The sequence below is a fragment of the Agelaius phoeniceus genome, chromosome 1 (genome assembly GCF_051311805.1).
Source record: "Agelaius phoeniceus isolate bAgePho1 chromosome 1, bAgePho1.hap1, whole genome shotgun sequence".
NCBI lineage: Eukaryota > Metazoa > Chordata > Aves > Passeriformes > Icteridae > Agelaius > Agelaius phoeniceus.
This window is the reverse complement of record NC_135265.1, coordinates 32,979,321-33,001,611: the sequence shown is the minus strand read 5'-3', so window position 1 is coordinate 33,001,611 and position 22,291 is coordinate 32,979,321. Positions and strand designations below refer to the sequence as shown.

Here is a 22,291-nt window from a genome sequence, read left to right as displayed (position 1 = left end):
CAGTAGCATGGTGTGTACTAGAGGGTGCTCCCTTCCTCTGAGACAGGCTCTTTGGGGCTGCTAACAGAGCTGTGAGTTACTGTGGCAGATGCACCCCTGCAGTTTGATCATTGCTGCACAGCATGCAGAGAGGATCTCGAGCGTTGTGTCATGCTCTCCAGCTGGGGTGTCTGCTTGGAAGCAATAGGAAGATGCAGTGATGCCTGATATCCAGTGGGTGCAATGCTGGGGTCCTCTCACTTTTCAGAAACACGGTGTTTAATTTACTAGCCTGTGTGAGGAATGCTGCCAGGGCTCCAACTGTTGCATAATGTTACACAGGAGGAATCACTGGCAGATTTCAAGCTGGCTATCATTCCAGATCACTCCCACACAAAGGAAATTGTAGCATATATGTAACTCTGAGGCTTTTTGTACTGCTCTCAGCACAATCTAAAATTAAAAATATAACTGGGAAACTAGAAAGAGTTTGCCTGCTCAGATTGTAGTAGCCTCTTTCTGCTTGTAGTAGCCTCATCTGCAGGGTCTTGCACGTGGAAGAGAATCCAGACAGCTACAGGTAAGAGTGAAAGCCTCACAAAGAAGCAGCTCCTCAATTGCTTTTTAAAGTTCTATGCATTAAAATTGTGAGTATTTTATACAAGATGAAAGAATCCTCTTTTGGCTCAAACTGGTTTTCTTGTTCTGTGGATTTTGTGATTCCCAAAAAAAGCCAGACCCTTAATACTCAGACATCACAGGGGGAAATCTTATTTCCCCCTCATTTCCATGCATGCCTGTTCTGTACCCATTTTCCTGTCAGTCTGATTCATAATGTTCAAAAACATTCACTGCATTTTTCCTTCTTCCCCACAGCAACAGCCCGAGTCTGAAACTGTTCATCTGTTCATCCCAGCCTTGGCAGTTGGAGCTATTATTGGCAAGCAGGGACAGCACATCAAACAACTTTCTCGTTTTGCAGGCGCATCTATTAAGGTATTATTACACCAGCTATAACTTTCTGCCTATTCTACGTGACACTTTCAGCAAGTTTGCACAAGCCGTGCTTTCCTGAACATCCTCCCCCACTCCTTGCTTAGAATATGATGTGATAAATAGTACATTTGTTTATAAATCATCTTTTAATCTTCCCTGAGACAAGATAATTAGAAGCATGTTTTCAGACGTCTCCTGAGGTGTGAAATATAAGCTGCAAAGAAAACTACTTTGGTGGTCTTAGAAACAGACTTGTGCCTTGATGATGCAGTGCTTAAAGGCTTTCTCCTTGCTTTAGGTAAAGTGAAAATTGGTGGGGTAAATTCCCCTTCTAAACACAGCAGCCCAGTTGAAGTCCCTACTCTCGTAGCTGCCCCTGGTCTGTGCCAGATGGATTGGTCTGGGCTGTCAAGCTCAAACGGCTCCGTGCGGAATTGGTGGTGTTGTAACTTCACCCATGTGCTGCTCCAAGCTGCTGGGGCCAGTCAGTCCTCAAATACCACATTTACCTTCTTGTTATAAGGTTTAACATCCAGCTGTTTGTGTATTGACCACCTCAGTGTAGCTAAGAAAAGGATGGTCTGCAGAGGCTGACCTCTAACAGAAGCTTGAGTTTCAGTCAATTTGGTGAAATCGTTCTTGGCTGTCTACAGGAGTTAGTGCCAGTTGCAGTCATAGGAAGGCCCTGGCTTTTGGGCACTAATGCCCTTTTAACCTTGTATCTTTTCTAAATGCTTGAGCACATTTTTCTTACAAATAATATTTTCTGCTGTTTTATACAGTAAAGATAATGTTTTGGCCTAAATTTAAAAAAATCTTAGAGTACAGTGCATTTAAAGTACAGTGTGTAGCTTTAGTATGCTGTTAGATGGACATTTTACTGCACAGATAAAACAAATGGTTTTTTCTCAGCCCTCTTTATTTTTGTTTCAATGGAGTGATGTGTTTAGTGAGTGCTATGACAGGGATCTGCCAAAAGTCTGGGGCACAGGGCAGGAGCTGGCTATGCTGAGTTGAATTTGGTGAAGCTGAGCTTGGCTTGGAAGGTGTTCATCTAAGTATAGAGAGCAAAATAATTGGGGAACCCTGATGAATGAGTCTTGTGTGGGGTTTGCCTAGTGCTGATCTGTTTACTGGCCAGTCAGCCAATGACACATTCCCAACTCCATCCTTTTTTGGGCAGAATGTTAAATAGTTATACTACCCAGATAGTTCATATCATTTGAGCACTAATAACCATATTTTTAGGGGAAAAATTAAACAGGAGAAAGTGAGAGGTGTCAATATTTCTTTATCAAATCTGTCCTGCATGGGGCTGTGATGCATCACATGTATTTCCTCTTCCCCTCTCCATTCCTGCAGCTTGTAGCTAAAGTTTAAGCAGTGGTTTAAGAAGGTACTGCTAGGTGGAGAGAGAAATGTGAAACAACCTGGACCTCCAAGAACCCGTCCAAACTAGTTCTTCAGTTGGTCCTTGGAAGAGAGTTTAGTGGAAAGGGAATTTCCAGTATTTCTCATGCATCTGGCTAACAGCGGCCTCAGGCTTCCTCTACTGGCTGGCACCCCTCTACCCCATGCATTTAACATTTCTGTCTTAATTTAAATTCAGATAAAAGTTTTCTCAAGCTCTGGTCTTTTGTTCCTTCAGTAGGAATAAAGTAAAGATGGTTTTTTGTGAAAACATGATAAAATCTTAACAAAAGTACACAGATTTAGGATATACTTGCAAAATTGGGATGCTGCATGTGTACTTATCTATTAAAATAATGCAACTTAACCTGTAATCTGGCAGATCAATGGCAGAACAAACACCAGGCTTGCTTCTCTGTGGAAGTATTAAATATGACAACTGGTAAATTATTCAAAACTTCTAAGCTTCCCTCATGTTGAAATGGGACCACTTTAACTTGCTCTCTGTCATAACTTTGGAACAAAATAATAAATTGTGAATCAAGGAATCTGTGCTTTTAGCTAAGAGTTTGAAGAAGTGCTGCCTGAGTAACTTCTAACTTGCCAAACTGCAGTAACCATACTTTGTGGAGGAAGTAAGTCTGTGCATAATGCTTGTTTTGAGTTGTGCTGTAGCTTTTACAAAAAGCTGAAAGCCTTTTACATCCTCCTGCATCTCCTCTGTGCTCATGCTGAGCTCTGTAGATCTGGTGAAACTCATAACCCACGATGTAAGACTAAACTGCAGATGCACTGGGGTTCTCTATGAGGCTGCAGTGTCCAGGCTGTCACCTCAGAGGTGAACATGGATGGCTCTTGCTGAGCTCAGGTGATGTCCCAGTGCTGGGGGTCACCGCTTGGCAATGCGGGCTCAGTGTGGGACTCCAGACTCAATTATTCAGCAAAAGAGCCAGCAAAAGAGATTTGAGGTGTCTGTTGCCCACCCTGTGCTGCTGAGACCTGCTGTGAACAATTGTCATCTCCTTGCTTATAAATGCCTTGCAGAGCAGCCCTTCCTGAGGAAAGCTGGGTTTGGGTGTACAAAGTTGTCAGTTTGTGGCTTTTGGCATATAAAAGATTGTTTTCTGGTTAGAAAAAGTTGTTTAATCTCAGAAGTTAAATTCTCCACTTGTATACTATTTGTATGTATATAACTACTTTTTCCAAAGGCAGACAGAGAAAATTAACACAGAATTGTCTTAGATTATCCCTTCAGACATTGAAATGTTAGTTGGTATATGTTTCTTTAGCAGCGCTCAGCCGTGTTTTACCCCAGCTTCTGAGAAACAGAATATTCTAGGATAAAATCAAAGCAAGATATGTTCCAGAACATTTAGACACACATAGGATGTAATTAAGGCTTGATGGAAAATATTTTTCCTAAAATTTTAATGAAGGTGCTGGTGTTTGTTAAGAAAACTAGAGGTGACTGAGAGACAAACCTGTCCACTTTACACAAATGACAATTGTCAGGCTGAGCTCTGTTCAGTCAGCTGTCTCTAAATGAAATGTGCCCTGAAATTTTGCTCCTCTAAAATACTTTTTCCAAAGAATGAATGGATTTAGTCTGTGCTTGTTCTTACAGCGTCATGCCATATAAATGTACTGCTGTAAAATTAATGTGTATTTTTAGATCTATCCAATTGGAATTCATAAATAATGAAAAATAGATATGCAAACCAGATAACTAGTATGTAATGCCTTCTCCATCTTAGGGTACAATATGAATAATGTTACAAACTTTCCTTAGCAAAATTCTTTAGTGAAAATGATGCCTGGTGACTGGTAATTTGTCTGAAATAAACTACAGCTGTTAAATATGAATAACATCCCTATGCCAACAGCTGAGATGAAATTCTGTAGTGTTTAATATATTGCTCATTCAACAGCAGCTATGTAATACTAGATGCAACAATGGAAATGTCAGTTGTGATAAACAAAAGATTCATTCGGAATGTCAGAGGCTAGCTTGAATTATTCAATGCCACTGGAGTCTGAGAAAAACACCCACAGAAATCTTACTGTTGTGGTGACATGAACTGCTAAAGACCCTACAGGCATCTCTGTCTCAGCTCTGGTGGAGCTTAATTTTTATTTGGGTCACACATTGTCCGGTATAGAGGAATGTTTTGGATCTGATTAGTTACAACAGTAAAGTGATCTTCTGTTCTCAGGGGAATGGATGAGAGCTTTTGCTAATGAGCAAAACTTGTTAGAAAGACTATTCAAGCTAGTGGGTAGGGATGAGAATCTCAGTTTATTAACCAGATTTGTCTTTTTGAAGGCTACATGTCTTACATCACTCATAGCCACATGAAAATGCCGTGTGGGATTCTGTCATGTGTGGATGAGTAGCTGTGTCTTTAATTTTCAGAAGTAAATTTGCTCATGGTGGTTTAGCCAGTTTCTCCATATTTCATTACAGCTAATTAATGCACTTTAAAGAGAACAAACCCGTCATGACTGAAGTGTGATGCTGCTGCTGCTGTAACGAATAATTTTTCACTCCTGAACAGAATGTGAGACTGAAATGGGGAGGAGGTGGCTTTAAACTATTCCTTCAAAAGACAGCTACCAATAGCTATGTTTATCTATTCCAGATTGCCCCTGCTGAAGGACCAGATGCTAAGCTGAGAATGGTTATCATCACTGGACCTCCAGAAGCTCAGTTCAAGGTACAACATATAAAAACTTGTCAGTATGTAGTGGCCTTTGGAGCCTAAGGGACAGTATTGAAAAACTAAGCTCTTGGTTCCAAGCACACTTTATTCAGAATTTTAGTAAATACTTGAGTTTTGCTTTCCTTCCGCTGGAAGGTGTCATAGGAATATGAGTAATACAGTACTATTAGAGGCCACATTCTGGTCACCTGAAAACTCATGTGTGTTTCATGTAAATAAGAATCAAGTCTAGCATAAAAATATGGCCATATTACACTCCTAAATGTCTCTTCTACCTACAAGCACCTTTGAGTTGAGTCTTTTAATCTGTCTTGGTATGTGCAACAGTTTTGTGTGCTTAATTGAAATTACAAAGCTGACAAGATGAAATTGAGTCTTCCCAGGTTGCTGTTTTGTGCTAAATGGAAAATGCTTTTTGGGTAGCTCTACAGATAAATACAACATTTCTAATTGTATTTCCACTGCAACTACAAGGAGATACTCAACCTGATTATCCCATCTGTGTTCAAATTAAGTTCCAGAGTGGCCTTTTGCCTTAAATGTCAAGGGATAAATCTAGTTACCCCAAAAGGAGTTGACTGTGCTAGGAGTGGTGCAGGCAGCTCAGTGCAGCAGCCTGGCATCATCACAGATGTGGCCTGGAGCATGTAGAAAGTCACTTGAGAATTTGTATCCTGGCATAGTTTTCTTGCCTGTTCTCATTTTTGACTTTGTATTTTTGCTTCAGGACATCTTGCAAGAAGGAGGTGCACAAACTTCAGGGATATCAGTTTCATTAATGCCTTTAGGATTTTTGGAAAATTATCAGGGCAGGTATTTTGCAGTGGTAATTACAAACTTAGATGCATTTGGGATTGTTGCTCTGTTACCATATGCACTTGAGATGGCATTGAAGGCAAAGCATGACTAGGAAGCTCTGTGTCCTTGATATTTTCTGTGTGCTTGTGGGCTTGGCCACATGTACTCTTATGGTTTGGGATCAGGAAAAGGTCAGATACTGATCAGATATCAGTGGATTTACCCTCAAGGAGTAGCATGCCAAAGGAAATTTGGGCATCCCTTATCCTGACTTTTCTTGTAGGCAAAGGCTTGTCCTCAGGTTTCCTCCCCAAGACAAACTGGGAGTCCCACAGGTTTCTTCTGGAAGCTCTTCTCTCCAACCTGACTCCTGCAAGGAGGAAAGTGTCCCTTTTCTGCACCTCATATATAGTTTAACATCACATCAATCAGTCCCTACTTTACACTTAAGCTCTGCTTGCAAAGGTGCATCAGTGTAGTAGCACAGTCAATGCTCCTGGGCAGTGCTGGTCTTATGAAGGAAAGGGATTATCCCTTGGGGCTTTATTCAGCTCCAGACCTTGTAGTCTTTTAGCTTCTCTGTGAGCAATGCCCTCTTGGCTGGGATGGGCAGATGCAGAGCTCAGTCCTTCCTTTGATCACTACTGTTAACCTGAAGCTGGCCTTAGGGCCAGGTCCACACTTCATTAGTGCTCTCCTTAAGCTCTGATTAAGAAGGGTCTCCTCTCCTGGGACAGTGGTTGTTGGGGTACCAAGAATGTAAACTGGTGCTCAGCAACTTGGAGAGGGAATAGCTGCTGCTCAGATGAGTAATGAGCTCTGGGAGAGGCTGTGTTATCCCAGAGCCTGTGACTTAGGCATCCTGTCCTTGCTCCATTGTGCTCTGCTCTCTGTGATTCCTGTCCCTGGTAGCTGCAGTGGCTGCATCCCTTTCCTCCTGTGCTGCTGCAGCCTGGGGATGTTGCAGTGTGCAGGGCCAGCTGTTAGCAAGGCAATGGGAAGGGAGCAGGGCACTGTTCAGAGCCTCTGCTGCAGTGCTCCCTAGAGCTCTGGCATCCCTGCAACACCACAGCTCATGCATGGCTGTCCTGCCTTGGATCTGGGATATATGAAAGTGAAGGGGAATTTAGGGTAGACAACACATTTCAGCCACCATTTTACTGTGCAGGGGCTTGCAGCCCAGTTAGGATGTTTCCTTTCCTAAAGACCTTCTCAAGAACTGAAAGACTGGAGATGTTGGAAGACCATCTACATTCTTTTTTTTTTTAAAGAAATCCACATCCCATCTTTCTTTATAATTCAGCAGTAATGTATGTTCATTTGAAGCATCCAACAGCCAAAGAGTAGAAGATTTGGTTACCATTTCCCACAAATTCACTGAAAATGTCTGTGAATAAGGAAATGAATGTGCTTAAAAATCAGCAAATCTACAACCTTACTCTCAGTGGACATTCTTCTTGCTATCTGGTACTTGTGTGCTTCCCAGAAAAAGGAACTGTGTGTTGGTTGGAATAATACCGTTCCCATGGAACTATTTAGATTTGGGCAGTTTGTTTCTTTACTTTGGAAATTTGAGCAAGTGCAAATTTATTTATTTTTAAACAATATGTTGTAATGGATTGTAAAAGCAAGCTCTTTGCTTCAATTGGAGTCTTTAGACCATGACTTGTTGGGGGTGTTGTGGCTTTTTTAGTTTAGCATCTTAAAAGAATGGGTTTCTGAATCAATTAGTTGCATTTTGTGCTTCTGGGTGTAATAAAAAATTTGGGATTGTTGTTCTGCTTTACAGTTCTTCTCTCCACCACTCTTTACCTCTACAGAAATGTGGTAGTTTCTTTTAAAAGCAATATTTCTACTGAAAAGCATAATAATAATAATGATCTCTGTTAAATTGCTGCGTGGTTCCCTGGTTTGTCAAACAATCTAAGAAGATGGACACTGGTACTTCCTAGCTTGGTACAAAGACTTCTTTTAGAAAAGTTGTGTATTTATTAGGGAAAACACTTTATCAGGATTATGTTCTAAGAATTCACCTTTCTGTGGAATTTCTTGATGTTAGCTAGATTCCAAGAAGAACATTCTCTAACTAAAAGCAATTTTGCAGGCTCAAGGGAGAATCTATGGAAAACTTAAAGAAGAAAATTTCTTTGGACCTAAAGAAGAAGTGAAACTTGAGGCTCATATAAAAGTGCCATCCTATGCTGCTGGTAGAGTTATTGGTAAAGGAGGCAAAACAGTAAGTAGCTGCAATAAAACCCTTAATGTTGCTCAGTTATGTTTCATATTCAGTGTGTATATACACATAAAGCTTAAACTTTTAGCTAAACTAATTCTTTGATGTTACATTAAAGCAGGAGCTGTTTTCTTAGCTGTACTTGTTACATTTTTCCTTTCTTCTGCTGTGGAGTTGAAGCCGATCTTAGAATGATTTATTTAATTTCTAAATAAGTGGTAGGAATTTAAAACATGTTCAGACCTCAATATTACCAAAAAAAGTGTACCTATCTTTGTTTCAATTAAATTGATGGCATTTCTTAGGCTCAGTTTGTTTTATAAAATAACATCACTGAGATTTTTCAATCCTAAAAAGGCGCTGGTGCTCTGCTGGTGCTCAGGTATTTTCATATGGTGTTAAGTCAGGAGCTAGATGATATTTGCAAAGACTTGGTTTAGTCTTGGGTGTCCATCCTGGGTGCAACAGGGTCTTTAGGTCAAGTGTCAAGAGGCAGTGTGGCCTCTTCCATTACTTGCAGTGGCAAGAGGTTTAAGGACAAACATGTCTGAGAAGCTGCTCATCTAAAACTTTAATTACACAATGATAAGCATTTCTGAAATAAAATTAGTTTTAATGAGACAAAGACTCTAACCTTCCCTCTACTTAACATGATGGAAGCCTGACAAGCTGCTGAAAATAATTTCAACAAATAAAATTTCCCACCTGCTCAGTCTGAAGTTCTCTATATTGTATAGGTTTTTGAAGGAAAAATGTGTAAATACTCTGGCATTTTTCTTCCCTATATTGTATGATTTTTCTGACCTTACACTTTTAAACTCAACTGTAAATACTGTGGCATCTATTTGCTTTTTTAAAGTCATGTATTTAACACCTTCTGTGTGTTGTATTTAGTCTTTAAAACACTTCTACAAACCCAGAGGACTTGGTGCTAATTTATGTTAAGAGACACAAGAGGCTCAGCTTGCAGAGTGCACACTGCTGCATAAAGATGCTTTCTGTTAGTGAGGGGTTTAAAAAAATGTAGCTTAGAGGATGATGTTTCAATGGTTGGTGTCTTTGAGGCTTGGTGGTTGTATAATAAACCATATAATTTGTTAGTTTAAAGTTTTCTGACTTCTACTATTTGTTTATAGGTAAATGAGCTTCAAAACTTGACAAGTGCAGAAGTTGTAGTCCCTCGTGACCAGACACCTGATGAAAATGATCAGGTGGTTGTGAAAATAACTGGTCACTTCTATGCATGCCAGGTAGGAGGATTGCAATGATTTTCTGTATTTGCCTTGATGTTTCCATGGTCTTTCTTTTATAGCCATGTGCAGGAGCCAAGGGATGGAAGTCTTTTGCTCAGGATACAGAAAGCAGTGCTTGCCAGGCTCCTCTGGTTGTCTTGCTGCAATAAACTTTCCTCGTGCCTGTGAGAGCGATTTATAACAATACTGCACGTTCACATATGCAAAACAGTCTCCTTAAATTCTTCTGTCAATTTATGCAGGCTCTGGCGCTGCTAAAACTTTGCTGAAAGCAAAAGAAAACCCAAGTTGTGATTGGGCTGAAATTCAGAAGGAACAGAGACACAAGCCATACCATAGTATCTGGAAAGAACACACCCAGATATGTAATTCATCCACGTTGCCCAATCTGTTGATATAATATCATAAAGAAAAGAATCACAAGATTCCTTCCTTCATTTAACTCAGACTCATTCCTTTTGATACTTTGCTGCAGGTGACTTGTAGTTTAGAAAGGAGATGAGGGGGCTGGGAAGTCCTGTAAGTCTGACCTTCTGGTTACCCTAGTGTATAAAAAAATTGTACCTTCTTTATTGCAACAGTGGTTCTTATAAAGCATTTGTATTTCCAGAGAAGTAAAATTAAGGCTGTAGCTTCAATAATCTCAACATTGGTAGTCATCTACCTATTCTCATGCTTTATATACTACAGATGAGAAAAATGACCATGCAAGTAGTTGTGGTAGGTCGAAAAGAGAAGAAAAAATAAATTTAGGCTGTACATCATGATTAATCTCAAGTGCATTTTAATTAACAAGTAATCTAGTCAGTACTAGAAATCTAGTCATTCCAGATTTTCCTAATCCCAGTAGCATCTCTTGTTGGTTGTAAACAGCAGTCACTGCAGCATGGCATCATGATGGGTTGTTTCTTCTTCTTTGTGTCCTTCAGCTTGCTCAGAGAAAAATTCAGGAAATACTGGCTCAGGTAAGAAGGCAGCAGCAACAGCAAAAAACATTGCAAAGCGGACAGCCTCAGCCAAGACGGAAATAAAGGTTTAGGAAATGGCCCATCAGAGACAGATGCCAGACCAAAGACAGACTGTGTGACAGAGAGACAGGTGGTGAGCACCTGTTGAAGTTTTATGCAGAAGATCCACCAAGCCAATCACCTGTTCGAGGACCAGGCAACCGTTGAACGCTGTCTCTGAGAATGTATTCTTTAGGCTCTCTCAAACTTTTGAAACCCAGCTTTAAAATAAGGACCCCTTCACTTCCCTTTTGTTCTATTCTCACAATTTAACATAAACTCGTTAGTCTTTTTTATTGTTCTTATTATTCCCCAACAACTTTAGAACTTGGTTTAATGAAGCTTTCTCTTCTGAGTTCACTGGTTAAAAAAAAAAAGAAAAGAAAAAACCAACAAAAAAAAAGAAAAGGCATTGCTCTTATAGGTCCAGTTGTAAAAGAATAAACACATTTGGAGGGTGGGATTGCGGGTGGGCTAGGGTTAGAGCAAGGGTATTGACAAGAGTTTAAGTGTTAGTCCCAATGTTGAAACAAGTGGCATTTTTTAAAAATAATTTGGTTGCATTTTTACATAACACTGCCATGAATAACCTAAGGGAAGTGTTGAATGGTGTTGGCCAGGGCATAAAAAGATAAATATGCATTTTACTAAACTACCTCAGGCATTTAGTACCTCAATGAGAAATTGTTCCTTTTTTGCTTTTTTTTTTTGGTATTTTGTATACTTTATAAAGCTAATAGTTCTTGAGCATTTTATTTTTTTAAAAAAAATTAAAATTTGATCAGCCACCAGCCAGGAGTACTACAGACTTATCGGGGAAAAATATAGTAGAGCACTTCTAGCTGCTGGCTGATGGGAGTAAGGTGGGTAAAAAAAACACAGCCTCAGATTTCCTGAGGGCTTCAACACCATCATTTGTTTAAAAAAAAATTCAATGAATGTTCAAAAGATAGTGAATGATGCCAACATTCTGATAGCAGCAATGCCGTTTAGTTTTCTTTTAAGATGGGATGAAAAAGTTTGTGACGGTACTTTTTTGGGAACAGGACAAGGAAGTGATGGCAAGAGGCTGGGGTTGGGGGAAAAATTTAGAAGGCTGCAAGAGGCTGAATTTTTTTTTTTGTGCTACTTGATTGAATGCATGAACCCTTTGTGCCTTTGACCATCACTACCTAATAATGCTACATTTAACCATTTGCAGCCCATTTGGACTTTGCCATTTTGTTCAAAGAGCAAGCTTCATCTTCAGTTTGATAGAACACTTGATCTGCTGGAGCATTTTTTTGAGGCCAGGAGGGTCTCTGCTGTCTGCAGATCACATCATACTGCTTTCAGTTACCACGATGGGGGAAGGTCAAACAGTGTTTGATCACATTGAAAGATAATGAAAGGCTAAGTTTACATATCCAGCCGCTGTTATGGGCCACACTAAGCCACTTTGAAGGTTTTGAAAATGATTACAAGAAAAAAAAAACAAACAAAACAACAACCTCTCTAGCCTGGCTTATAATAGATGCAGCAGGATTTATGCACGTTCTGCAACCAACCATTAGAGGAGAACAAAAAAAAAATGTCAAAAGGCAGGGATAACAGGAAAGTTACCAAATTTTTAAATTTCCAAATGTAATTTGAATGATGATTGTGGTAATAGTGACACATTCAAGTTTCTACAATAAACTTCAGTCTACCTCAGTTTAAGAAAAAAAAAAATGTGGCAACACATGGTGCATAAAGACTGCTGTGTGTGTGTGTGCGCGTGCGCGCCTGTGTGTGTGTGGTCGACAGAGCCATGCTATTACCTCTGAACCTTTTTTTGTGATGTTTTTGTGCATGAGATGATCAGAATCACCATGCTGCACTGATTTGAGGGGCACAGCGAGCAAAAACATTTGTTTCATCATTTTGTTATCTACCTCTTAGGTTCATGTTGAAATAGAGGCATTACTACATAGACTAGATAATTTTCCCAAAGATCATTGTTGTACAGATTAGATAATTTTGAAAATGGTCTGAAGTGTTTTTCCTGCATCTCTTCTTTACTAATTGGTTTAAAAACCACAAACTTATGTTGTAGTTTTAGCAAAGAAAAATGAGTTTCTTTTCCTTTTTTGACAGTGACCTTCATCTAGCCTTTAGGATAATTTTTTTTCTTACAATGAATTTAAAATTACTGAAGTATGGAAAGTACATAGCATTTTAATTTTTGTTGAGGCTTAAGTCAGTCGGATGTTCCTTTCTTAACATTTGAGAAGGATTTGACTTCATTATTTTCCATTAAAAATTACTTTACAGATAGGCGCTGCATTTACATCTGCTGATTTAAATACTGTCATCTCTCTTAAATTTCTAGACTTAATATGGTATCTCATGTTTTTCTTTTCAATTGAGACTTGGTAATTTGGAGTATTTGGGAATAGCTAGAAAGTAAATACTGTAAATGATTTCAATATCCAGAAAGTATGGATCATTTTTCATCTGTAATGTGCCCCCCAATGCAGCTCTACTTGCCAGATGCCTCTGAATGGAATAAAGAGTTTAACTCCTATCATCAGATAAAGTTGTGTGGTGTTTTTTTAAATTATTGAGGCATAGGGACAGACCATCCCGAGTACTTGCGGTGCTTTGATCAAGTTGGTTTTCTTTCCATAATAACTGGATAAGGATGAGCAGTAACCTACAGGTATTCATTCCACAGCTGCTAGGACAGCCAGGTTACAATGTCTGCACTTCCCAAAAGAAGCTTTGACTTCTGTGGCTTGTAATGAATCTCCCCCTTCCCATCTAAGAATGCCAAAAAGTCTGTAGGACAACCCATGCTTCATGGTTTGCTGTGCACCATTCACTTGGGCTCATTTGCTGTGGAAGGAATGTGGACTTGACACTCCTGACTGTCAGGACAAACATGAGATTAGAAATGCAGTAATTTTTTTTGGGAGGGGGTGGTGGGGGAGAGGGGAGGCACTTTTTACCCAGTCTTTACGGTGGTGGTCTTGGAGTGATGAAGCTTTGTCATCAATGTGGCCCTAGAAGCTTGGACAGGCAGAATCAGTCACACAGCCAACAAACAAGTGTGCTGGCAATCTCTCACCCCTACCCTGACCACCCAAACACACCACTTGCCAGTGAGGTGTATCACCTCTCCATTTAGATCCTTGTTAACATTATTTGGAGTAAAAGGAGACCAGATGTTCACCTGAATGCTTACATGAGAGGGATGAGTTGGGGAATGAAAGAGCATCATGAATTACACAATACCGTATCTTTTCAAAGAGAACTGGGAAGCCCAACTTGTTTTCCCAACTCATTCACCTTCCTACTTCACAGCTCATTTCCTGGGACCAACCAGCAGAAAGAAGGAATTGAAGAAATTATGTCTGTAGAAGGCACTGCATAGAGTATTGCATTTCACAGGGCACCCTAAGCTCATTTCTCCATGTCAATATCAAGCTTTCTTCTCAGAAACAGCAGTCTGTCACTTGAGCTGCATAAAAAGGCAAGCCTTGCTTTGTACTGCTGGTGCATTTGTGACAGCTCACCCTCTGACTGTTTTAAGCATTTGCTTTATCATAACACTCTTAGTTGCTTCTAACCTTCCAGAGCTTTTACTCTTAAGCTGCAATTTCCAAGGCATGCGCTCTTTTCTATTAAACAGAGCATGTGTGCTGTGCAAGACAGCCTGGGCTTGATATGGGTGATGTGGAGGATTCTTAGACCAACATGAGAAACTGTTGAGAAAGAGCCCAGCTTGAATGCTAACAGAGATGTTAGCTCAAGTGATGGACACAAACACTGCTTGAAAATGAAGTTACTCAGATGCAGTGCAAGAAATCAGAGAAATTATGACAAAAGTTTCACTTAATGGTTTCTCCTGTTCATCTTGTCAAGGGATCCTTCACAGAGCCAAACCTTACATGTACCTATCCAGAAGGACTAAATGCTAAATCTACACACTCTTTGCACAAATTGTTTGGTATTTTTATTTTACCCAGAAATCACCTGATTTATCCACATGAAGTAACTCCCAAATGTCTTTTTTCCAAAAGGGCTTTAGTGTTGCACAGTACTGATCACACAGACTGGGTCAATTCCTACCTCCCAGCCTCTGGGACTATCAGGCCATAGTCTCACCAAGGATGGCAGGTAACGTGGTTGGAGCAGCAACTCACCAGAGATTAGAAATGGTTATTTTAAATGGATGAGGACCAAGTTCTTTCCCTAGGCTGGCAGTTCTGATTGTTTAATAGCAACCAGTAGATGTTCACAGAACTTCTTTTCACATTCTTTTCACATTACCCTTTGCCAGTTAAGTCAGCTATATTTGTTTATTTTACTGGGTTCTTTTCTCTTGTTTTTTTTTGTCTTGTCTTTTAGACTAGTAACCTGCTTCACCTCTAAGAGTCTTAGCCTGTTCACACAGCTGTTCTTTTCTGGGTACTCCTTTTGTTACTTCTCTTTCAGACAGGATACTGTACCTGGTTCTGGTTACTAAATGTGGGTTCATATGATGGTGTAATGTTTGCTGCACCTACCTCTATTCAGCAGATATAACTTATCCACAATAGCAGTAAAAGGGAAATGTTTCAGGGAATGACTGAGTTGAAGTTACTCCTACGCATCCCTCCTAGGAGGAAATGCCTGATTTAGAGCCCATCAGGCTGTAAGACAGCCAAGGTTATCTTTCTCCCATGTGATTACTTTCAAAAAGTGTCACAAAGCATTTTAAAAACCTTTCTCTGCAGTTATATTTCCCAACAACATATTCGTTTTGTGGGCAAAGATGTTTTACCTGCATGGTTTAACTACACTTAACAAATACCCTTCATTGCAGACCCATCTGCTGCCTTGTATCAAAGAGCAGGTGAACTTGGAGGCAATCATTCATTAAAAATGGAGGTTAGACACAGCAAGAAAACATGACCTGAAATAGAGGGAGAAGTGGGTGTTGGTTTGTTTGGATTCTTTTAAACAAACACACTTCCTCCTGAACAACACAGCTACACAAAGTGAGCACAAAGACCAGGCTCACTTTGAGCCTTATGAACAGAGGCTGCTGTGCAGGGCAGAGATACAGACTGGGCTTGCAGTAATTTGTGGGTTATGAGGAGAAAAGGTCATTACCCTGAAGATCTCCTGTTTCTGCTTTCTGAGACATGGCAGAGCAAACTTCCCCAAGAGAAAGAGATCCTAATCCAGTGGTAACACTCCTGCCCTGTAGTACAGAAAAGCAAGTTGTCTTATACAGACAAATTGGTTACCACCTTGAAGTTCTTTAACTGGTTATCAGACCATGCATCAGTCATGCTAAGAACACTGAACAGTGACTTCTGAAACTGCTGAACAGTCCATTCCCACTTCAAAGAGCTGAAGGTTTTCACTGCCATAGTGTATTGTCTCAGTGCCCCTTTTCAGAAAGCAGGTGAGAGGAAAGCTAAGAGAGGAGTCAACTGCACATGAAGGATGAGCTGAATCCTCTCACATGAAAACAAGTAATTGAAGCATTTCAGTTTGGGGCTTTTTTATTATTAAAACCAGGTTTGCCTTGGCTGGAAAACTTATTTACTGTTCTGATAACTCAAAGCACATTTATTTGTCACTGTTGCTCTTGGCTTTTATGTTCTTACTAACACCAATCTGTTTTCTGTCCCCCCCTTCAGACCACGACTTGCTTTATTGTGACCAGAAGCAAATGGCTTAACACAAGAAGTGTCATCTCAACTGTAGTATTTCAGTTTTTCCTTGCAGCACTCCAGTCTGTTTTGCACTGCCACTACAGGGTGTCTTTCAAAGATATTAGAAAAACAATTACTCTAGAGGCTGAGCATAAGTTCCAGCTTAAGCAGCTGTCTTTGCCCTGCTCCTCTCACTGCAAACTCCACTAAGCCAATGGCTCCCCTGGGAAGCTCTGATAGGATTCCTTTGACATTTCATGGTTGGACTCTTATCTTGAGGGTTTTTTGCAATCTTAATGATTCTATGATTCTGATCACTTTAGCTTGCTCAGAACTCTACCTGGGCATACCCAGTAAAATCACTGTTTTGTACTGATCAACTGTGCTGACTACTCAGCTCTCAAGACTGTATGACTCAGGCACACTTGTCCTCCTTCCACGCAGTAGCTGCTTTAAGTTCTTGTCTCAAGATGATCACTGCTGTTGGGAGTCAGTCCAAACATGAAGTCCTTTGGCAGGGACTGTGGAATCATCTGTGCTAACTGGTCATCATAGGGACCAAGAGTCCACAGCTTCTCCAGTTCATAAACTTCTCGTGTCTCTGGCAGCATGAAATGAACCACTATGTTACCTGCACAGAACAGAAATTCATAATGAATTAAAGAGAACAGTAAAGCACTGCTACACCTTCAGCTGAGCAGAGTTCAAGCCCTCCACCCCCTTTCTGGCTAGATACAACATGGCAGCTGATAAAAGTCCTTTCCTAAGCTGCTGCTTCCAGTTTCTCAGTGTTAGAAATTTGTCAGTCTTTCAAAAAACTCCAGTCAAGATATGAGACACAATACTTTAAAATAAGACATTATCACAAGACTCCAAACCAAAGAAATTATGACTTCTATGGGACAGAAGAAATACAAAAGGAATTTCAGTCAAAGAGTCCCCCAAGGTGACAGACAGATTTTAAGCTTTCTTGTATTGTCAGCATTCTGCTAAAGCCAAAGTAATTTTTTCTAGGTGTGTTGCTCACACTTTTCAGGTGGTTTTTACAATGAAATAGGTTCAGACTTTGATGTACTAAGTTTTTCTGCTTTCATTAATTCTGTGCGAACAGCAGAGAATGTTAATTCCAGTGTTTGTCTAATGCACTCTTCTGCAGTTATTCCCCTGAATTCCAATTGAGTTTCAGTTATTACCCTCAATAATTATTATCATAAGGTAGCCAAGGCTTAACATCAGCGGCTAGAGTGCTCCTCACTCATCTGTAAGTGAAGTTTTAATCTTTTAGGTCAAAACACCAAGCCAGGGGGTGAGATTCTAAAAGTAGCAGTGAAGGAGAACTGCTTTTTGAATGTAGTCTTTTGTATTTGTGTAGAGTTTCACACTTGTAGAATAAAGAATTAAACTCAGTGTCTTAGGACTGAGGCTTTACCCCATGTGATGGTATGATCTGGACAGTGAAAAAGTCTGTTCAATAGTTCACCAGTAAGGCAGTGTACAATGAGCTCCCATTTACCCAAACATGGATTACAGAAACCTCAGGAAACTGACTGAAGTAGCTTTTTTTTCCCCACTATTGTTACCTTCAATTTATTAGGACCTGTTTTAGCCACTGAAGAGTAGTTACTGTTTTTTCCTCAATGCCAAAGATATTTAATGGAAAATCATTTATTATCTCAGTGAGTTCAACCAACAATTGGAATTCCCAAACAGCAGAGAACTGTGAACTTTCCACAGCAACCAGGGTTCATGGTGAGATGCTTCTGTCAACAAAGAGCTCATGCAGAACTTTGTTTTTCTCAGATTCACAAATATTTACCAAAATCAATGCACAGCCAGTCATCTGTCTCTTTTCCTTCAATCTGAGTATGAGGACCACCTTCTTCTTTGAGATGCTTGTACTGAGGAAAAAAAAAGGAATGGCAGAAAACTAAGTCTTTTACATTTATTTAAAAAGCACTCAAACTTAACAGAGAAGCTTGATTTTGCTGAGTTGTTTTAAAGCTTAAATGGGTTAGATTGCTTCATGCTGGTCCTGGAGTCTGCACAAAAAGAAAAAGGCTAATATACATTTGCACTACTGGAAAATACATACAGATTTCTTAAATCTGAAATCCTAATGCTCTGGATTCCCATACCATTGTCCAAGGATTTTGTAGGTATCTTTTATCAAGATGAATACTAAATACTGTCTTTCCATTACTGGGTCAGGGGAGGGGGCAGCTCAAAGCAGGGCTGCACAAGGTCAGTCAGGAAAAGCATGCAGTTCTCTGTGGGGCCTTCTGTAGGTGCCAGCTTGAGAGGCTCAGTTCTCCCCATGCAGTACATGAAGAACCCAAACACCCACCAGAGCTGGAGAAATCTGACAGCTCAAGGCTGAAGTATGGTTACTTTCAGATCTGGCCATAACCTACTTGCTCCTCTACTGGAGTATCAATAGAAATGGCCCCAGAAGTCCATTCTGCCATGGAAGACAGAACACAAACCAACATGTACCAGCATGGCTGGCTGGCAAATGAGCCTCACTTGACTGGGAATGCAATGAGCACAAAATGCAGCTGTTCATTGTTGTTCCACACAATGTTAGCTGCTGGGTAATGATGCTAGTTTGCAAACCAGCATGGAAAACTTTCAAAATGTCAATTCAGAACCATTTCTACCTTCCTTTCTTTAAGATGGCTTGTGAGGCATCTTCAAAAGACTCCAACAGTCTGCTCAAAATGCTAAAAAGCCCAGTGTGAACTGCCATCACCTATCATCAGGTTGCAAAAGCTGATTCCTGGTACAAGTTTCCAAGCCTTATCTTTAGAGCTGTGTAAGGTGTACAGTTACAATACAGTCAAGCCTTAGCTTCTTCCTCTGACATGAAACCAGATGGGGATGTGGGCCTTTGCCATTCACAAGCTTCTGGAAGCAGAACAGGAAGATCTCACGCTACACCTGAGCTCCTCTTTGCTTTACTGTGAGTAAATCATAAGGGTTTAGGAATGGTAGTAAAGCTTGCCAAATGCCTGGCAGCACTCTGGAGCACTTGCTCTGCTTTACCTCTTAAGCTTCAGCTACTTTTTACCTGTAAAATTTCCAGTGTGAGATGAACTCAGCCACCCCCAAGTACTTGACCAGGCTTCCCAGTTTCTCAGGATGCCCAGGAGGACACGATGCCTCCCAAGAGGCTCTGCCCTTGCAAAATTGCTGCTTTTACAGCCACCAGAGGGTGCAGCCATGAAGCCCAGCCAAGTTTTTGCTGGGCAGGTGGTACCCACTGATCTCTCCCAGTCTGGGGGAAATGAAAAACTGCTAAGACTAGCAAGTTATACAAGCAATAGAGTACATACTAAGCACTCTGATTTTGCATACTCAAATCACATTAATGCAACTTCCAGCTTAAGGCAAAATTTTGGTTTGCAAAGATGAGCCAGTTCCTGCAGAGAACACAAGAAACTCCCCATACCTGCTCAGAAAGGCCCTGAAAAGCTAAACCATCTCTCCCACTCTCCTTTCCCCCATGAGTCTCACAGCTGCAACCAGTGGGATTGGAAGGAAGAGAGTAAAACCAAGAGTAAAAGGAAAAACAGGGTCAGGAAGGGAAATAGAGTGGGTGGTGAGAAGGCAAACTCCAGGCTAAATACAGACAGCTGACTGATGGGGCTGGTCATATTCCTCATGCTGTGCTTTCTAACAGCTGTATGGTTCTTCTCAGGCAAGAAAGTTTCTCCCTCCTGAGTTTCACCCTTGTCTCTAAGCTCGACCAGCAATTTTATTCTCACCTCCATTCCCTTGCTGCAAAGTTCTCTATCTTCCAAAGGCAAACAGCAGAGGATTTCTGAGCAAGGATGGCTGCTGCTGCCTCTCCTCTCCTGCAGCACATGCACAGCAGGGGGACCATTAACTACCAGTTTGCTTAAAGCTCATGAGCTGATCCTGTGCCTCTTAAGAGGCCAACTTTTTTTTCAGCCTTACAATATATCTGAGAAAGTGGAAATTTTAAGGATTGAGGTTTGAGAACAGCTCTTTTGAATGACTGGGAATAGGAATGGTGCTTGCTGGACAAAAACAGAGGCAGACACAAGTCATCATCACCATCTCACATCATTCATGTTCTAGCCACCCAACTGTGATGTCCTCAGTGTTCCACACACAGAGAGGTCTGTTTCTAAAACATAATACCTTTATTTTGTGTAGTACTGCTAAAGGAAAAAACCCAGTTACTTCCTAGATGTATTCTAAATTACATAATGCCATCAGTTTAATCTTACCTGGTACACCCCTACACATACAATCCTGGGGAAATTCCCTTCACAACACTTAAACCCATTCCCAAAACTCAGAGAGAGCAGCAAGAACTATGGTCTTACCATTTTCAGCATGTAATTTGCCATTGCATGAAGATGCCGTGTTGAAAATCCGCTCACAATTATAAAATAATCACAGTATTTTAGTTCTGGAGATAGCTGGATGACACAGATGTCTTTAGCATTTTCCTGCCTCAGCAGTGCTACAGCCAAGTCAATGTTGAACTTTGGAAGAACAGTATCTGGAGCAAATACAAAAATAGTACAGTGGCAAATTTTCTTTTTAATTGCAAAAATAAACCATTTAGAGCCATAAAATAACAATTAACTGAATTTTAGCCTAAGCTAGTCACTCACTCTGAGTTTGGTTTGATACTGACAATGCAACATGAACTGCAGATTTTTTAAAATCACTTTTACAGCCACCAAAGCGGAGAAGGAAGCACTCTTCCAGTAAACAAAACTATCACTAGATGTAACAGTCACCCAAATGAAACTTTGGTTTTTGCTAACTTACTTATTTCTTCTTGTTGCTATTTAAAAGCCAATACTATCATTCACTTGTCAATGCAGATGAATTAAACCTAAGGACTCAGACATTATTAAAACAACAGGTAAAACTGAAAATATTTCAGAACAATGGTTTTCAACAATCTGTGATAATACATTGTGATTAAACTGTTCTAGAATCTTAAGCAGAAGAAACCAGTATTTCAAAAATGGAGCTGACATGATGCAGAGTGAAGACATTTTTTTATCTGCAGGCAGAGTAAGGCCACTTTTTTTTCTTTTTCCCTAGCCTGATCTGGTGCAGAGCATTATGATATTGTAGAGGAAGCTTTAGTCCTTCAACAGTTTAAGGAAGCCAGCTTACAAAACAGTAAATCAGTGAAACTATGTTCTGTTCACACCATGAAAAAAGTTTATTTCTAATTTGTCCTAATTACGTAGATGCAACTTGTATGCACACGTTAGGCATAATTTGAATCTGTCAGCAGTGCTAGTCTGCCACTATAAAATGAACATTAGCAAAGACTGAGCACCAGCACAAAGCCAAGCTTTATATTTTCCAATATGAAGAAAAAGCCAAACAAAGGAACAATAGCTACAATTATATGCATGAATGGGGATAAGAAGTTGGATCAGATCTCTGTAAATATAAGGCTTTCACCTCAGGGCACTCTTTCAACTTTTTGCTGTGGTCACACATGTTGAAAACCAGCAGTGGCCACAGATCCTCCAGACGCAGCGGTTACAGAAGTCAAATATTTGCCTGGTAGCCACCTGAGAAGCCTCCAGAGCCTGCCTGGAGAACGGATGGATGAAAATCACCAGGCACTGCTCGTCTCGGTGAGATCCAGGCTAGAGGAGCTGTGCGGAACAGCCACAGCCGCAGCCCAGCCCCGCGCACACCAGGCCTGTCCCTGTCCCGAGGCTGTTACCGACGGGCACGGCACGGATCCCTCACACACACCCGGACCGGCACCCGGGCTCCCTGCACACGGCCTCGCTTCCTCGCTTCCCAGCAGCGCTACGGAGGCCGTGCCGGCCCGGTGCCAGTGCCGTGACCCCGAGCCCGCGGCCCCGGCCGGTCCCACGGCACTGGGCACGGCGAGGCTCCTCCGCAGCTGCAGGCGCGATTCCACGTGTGCCCCTTCTCCAAGAGGCGGCACACTCCGCTCAAGGTCCCGCTGGGCACCTCCGCAGCGCGGCCCCGGGCTGGGCCCTACCTGCCGGCTGGCGCTGCTCCGCCGCCCCCAGCGCCCCGGGCCCGGCTCCGCCTCCCGCCGCCGCGCAGCCCCGACCCGGCGGGGCCCGGGGTGGTGGCGGCTCCGCCCGCGGGGCGCCCCTGGCCGCAGCCCCAAGCGGCCGCAGCAACCGCCGCGCTCCCGCCAGCGCCCGCCACATGCCGGCCCGCGCCCCGCCCCTACCGGCAC

At 41.3% G+C, this 22,291-nt stretch overlaps 2 protein-coding genes across 2 annotated transcripts in view; one reads left to right on the top strand and one right to left on the bottom strand.

The window, feature by feature from the left end:
- IGF2BP3 (insulin like growth factor 2 mRNA binding protein 3) overlaps window positions 1-12,953 on the top strand; it is a 112,185-nt gene extending 99,232 nt beyond the window's left edge. Inside the window, exons 11-15 of the mRNA XM_054637634.2 lie at window positions 856-975; window positions 5,025-5,099; window positions 8,008-8,139; window positions 9,273-9,386; window positions 10,319-12,953. Coding sequence (XP_054493609.1) covers window positions 856-975; window positions 5,025-5,099; window positions 8,008-8,139; window positions 9,273-9,386; window positions 10,319-10,420 — 543 coding nt within the window. The 3' untranslated portion in view covers window positions 10,421-12,953. The remainder of the gene's footprint in view (window positions 1-855; window positions 976-5,024; window positions 5,100-8,007; window positions 8,140-9,272; window positions 9,387-10,318) is intronic.
- A 2,941-nt stretch (window positions 12,954-15,894) lies between these two features.
- Window positions 15,895-22,291, bottom strand: MALSU1 (mitochondrial assembly of ribosomal large subunit 1). The gene is made up of 4 exons (XM_054642135.2): window positions 22,085-22,291; window positions 20,418-20,596; window positions 17,882-17,963; window positions 15,895-16,696 (listed from the first exon to the last, which is right to left on the bottom strand). Exons 1-4 carry the CDS (start codon window positions 22,260-22,262, stop codon window positions 16,518-16,520), a joined length of 618 nt encoding a protein of 205 aa, XP_054498110.2. The 5' UTR covers window positions 22,263-22,291; the 3' UTR covers window positions 15,895-16,517.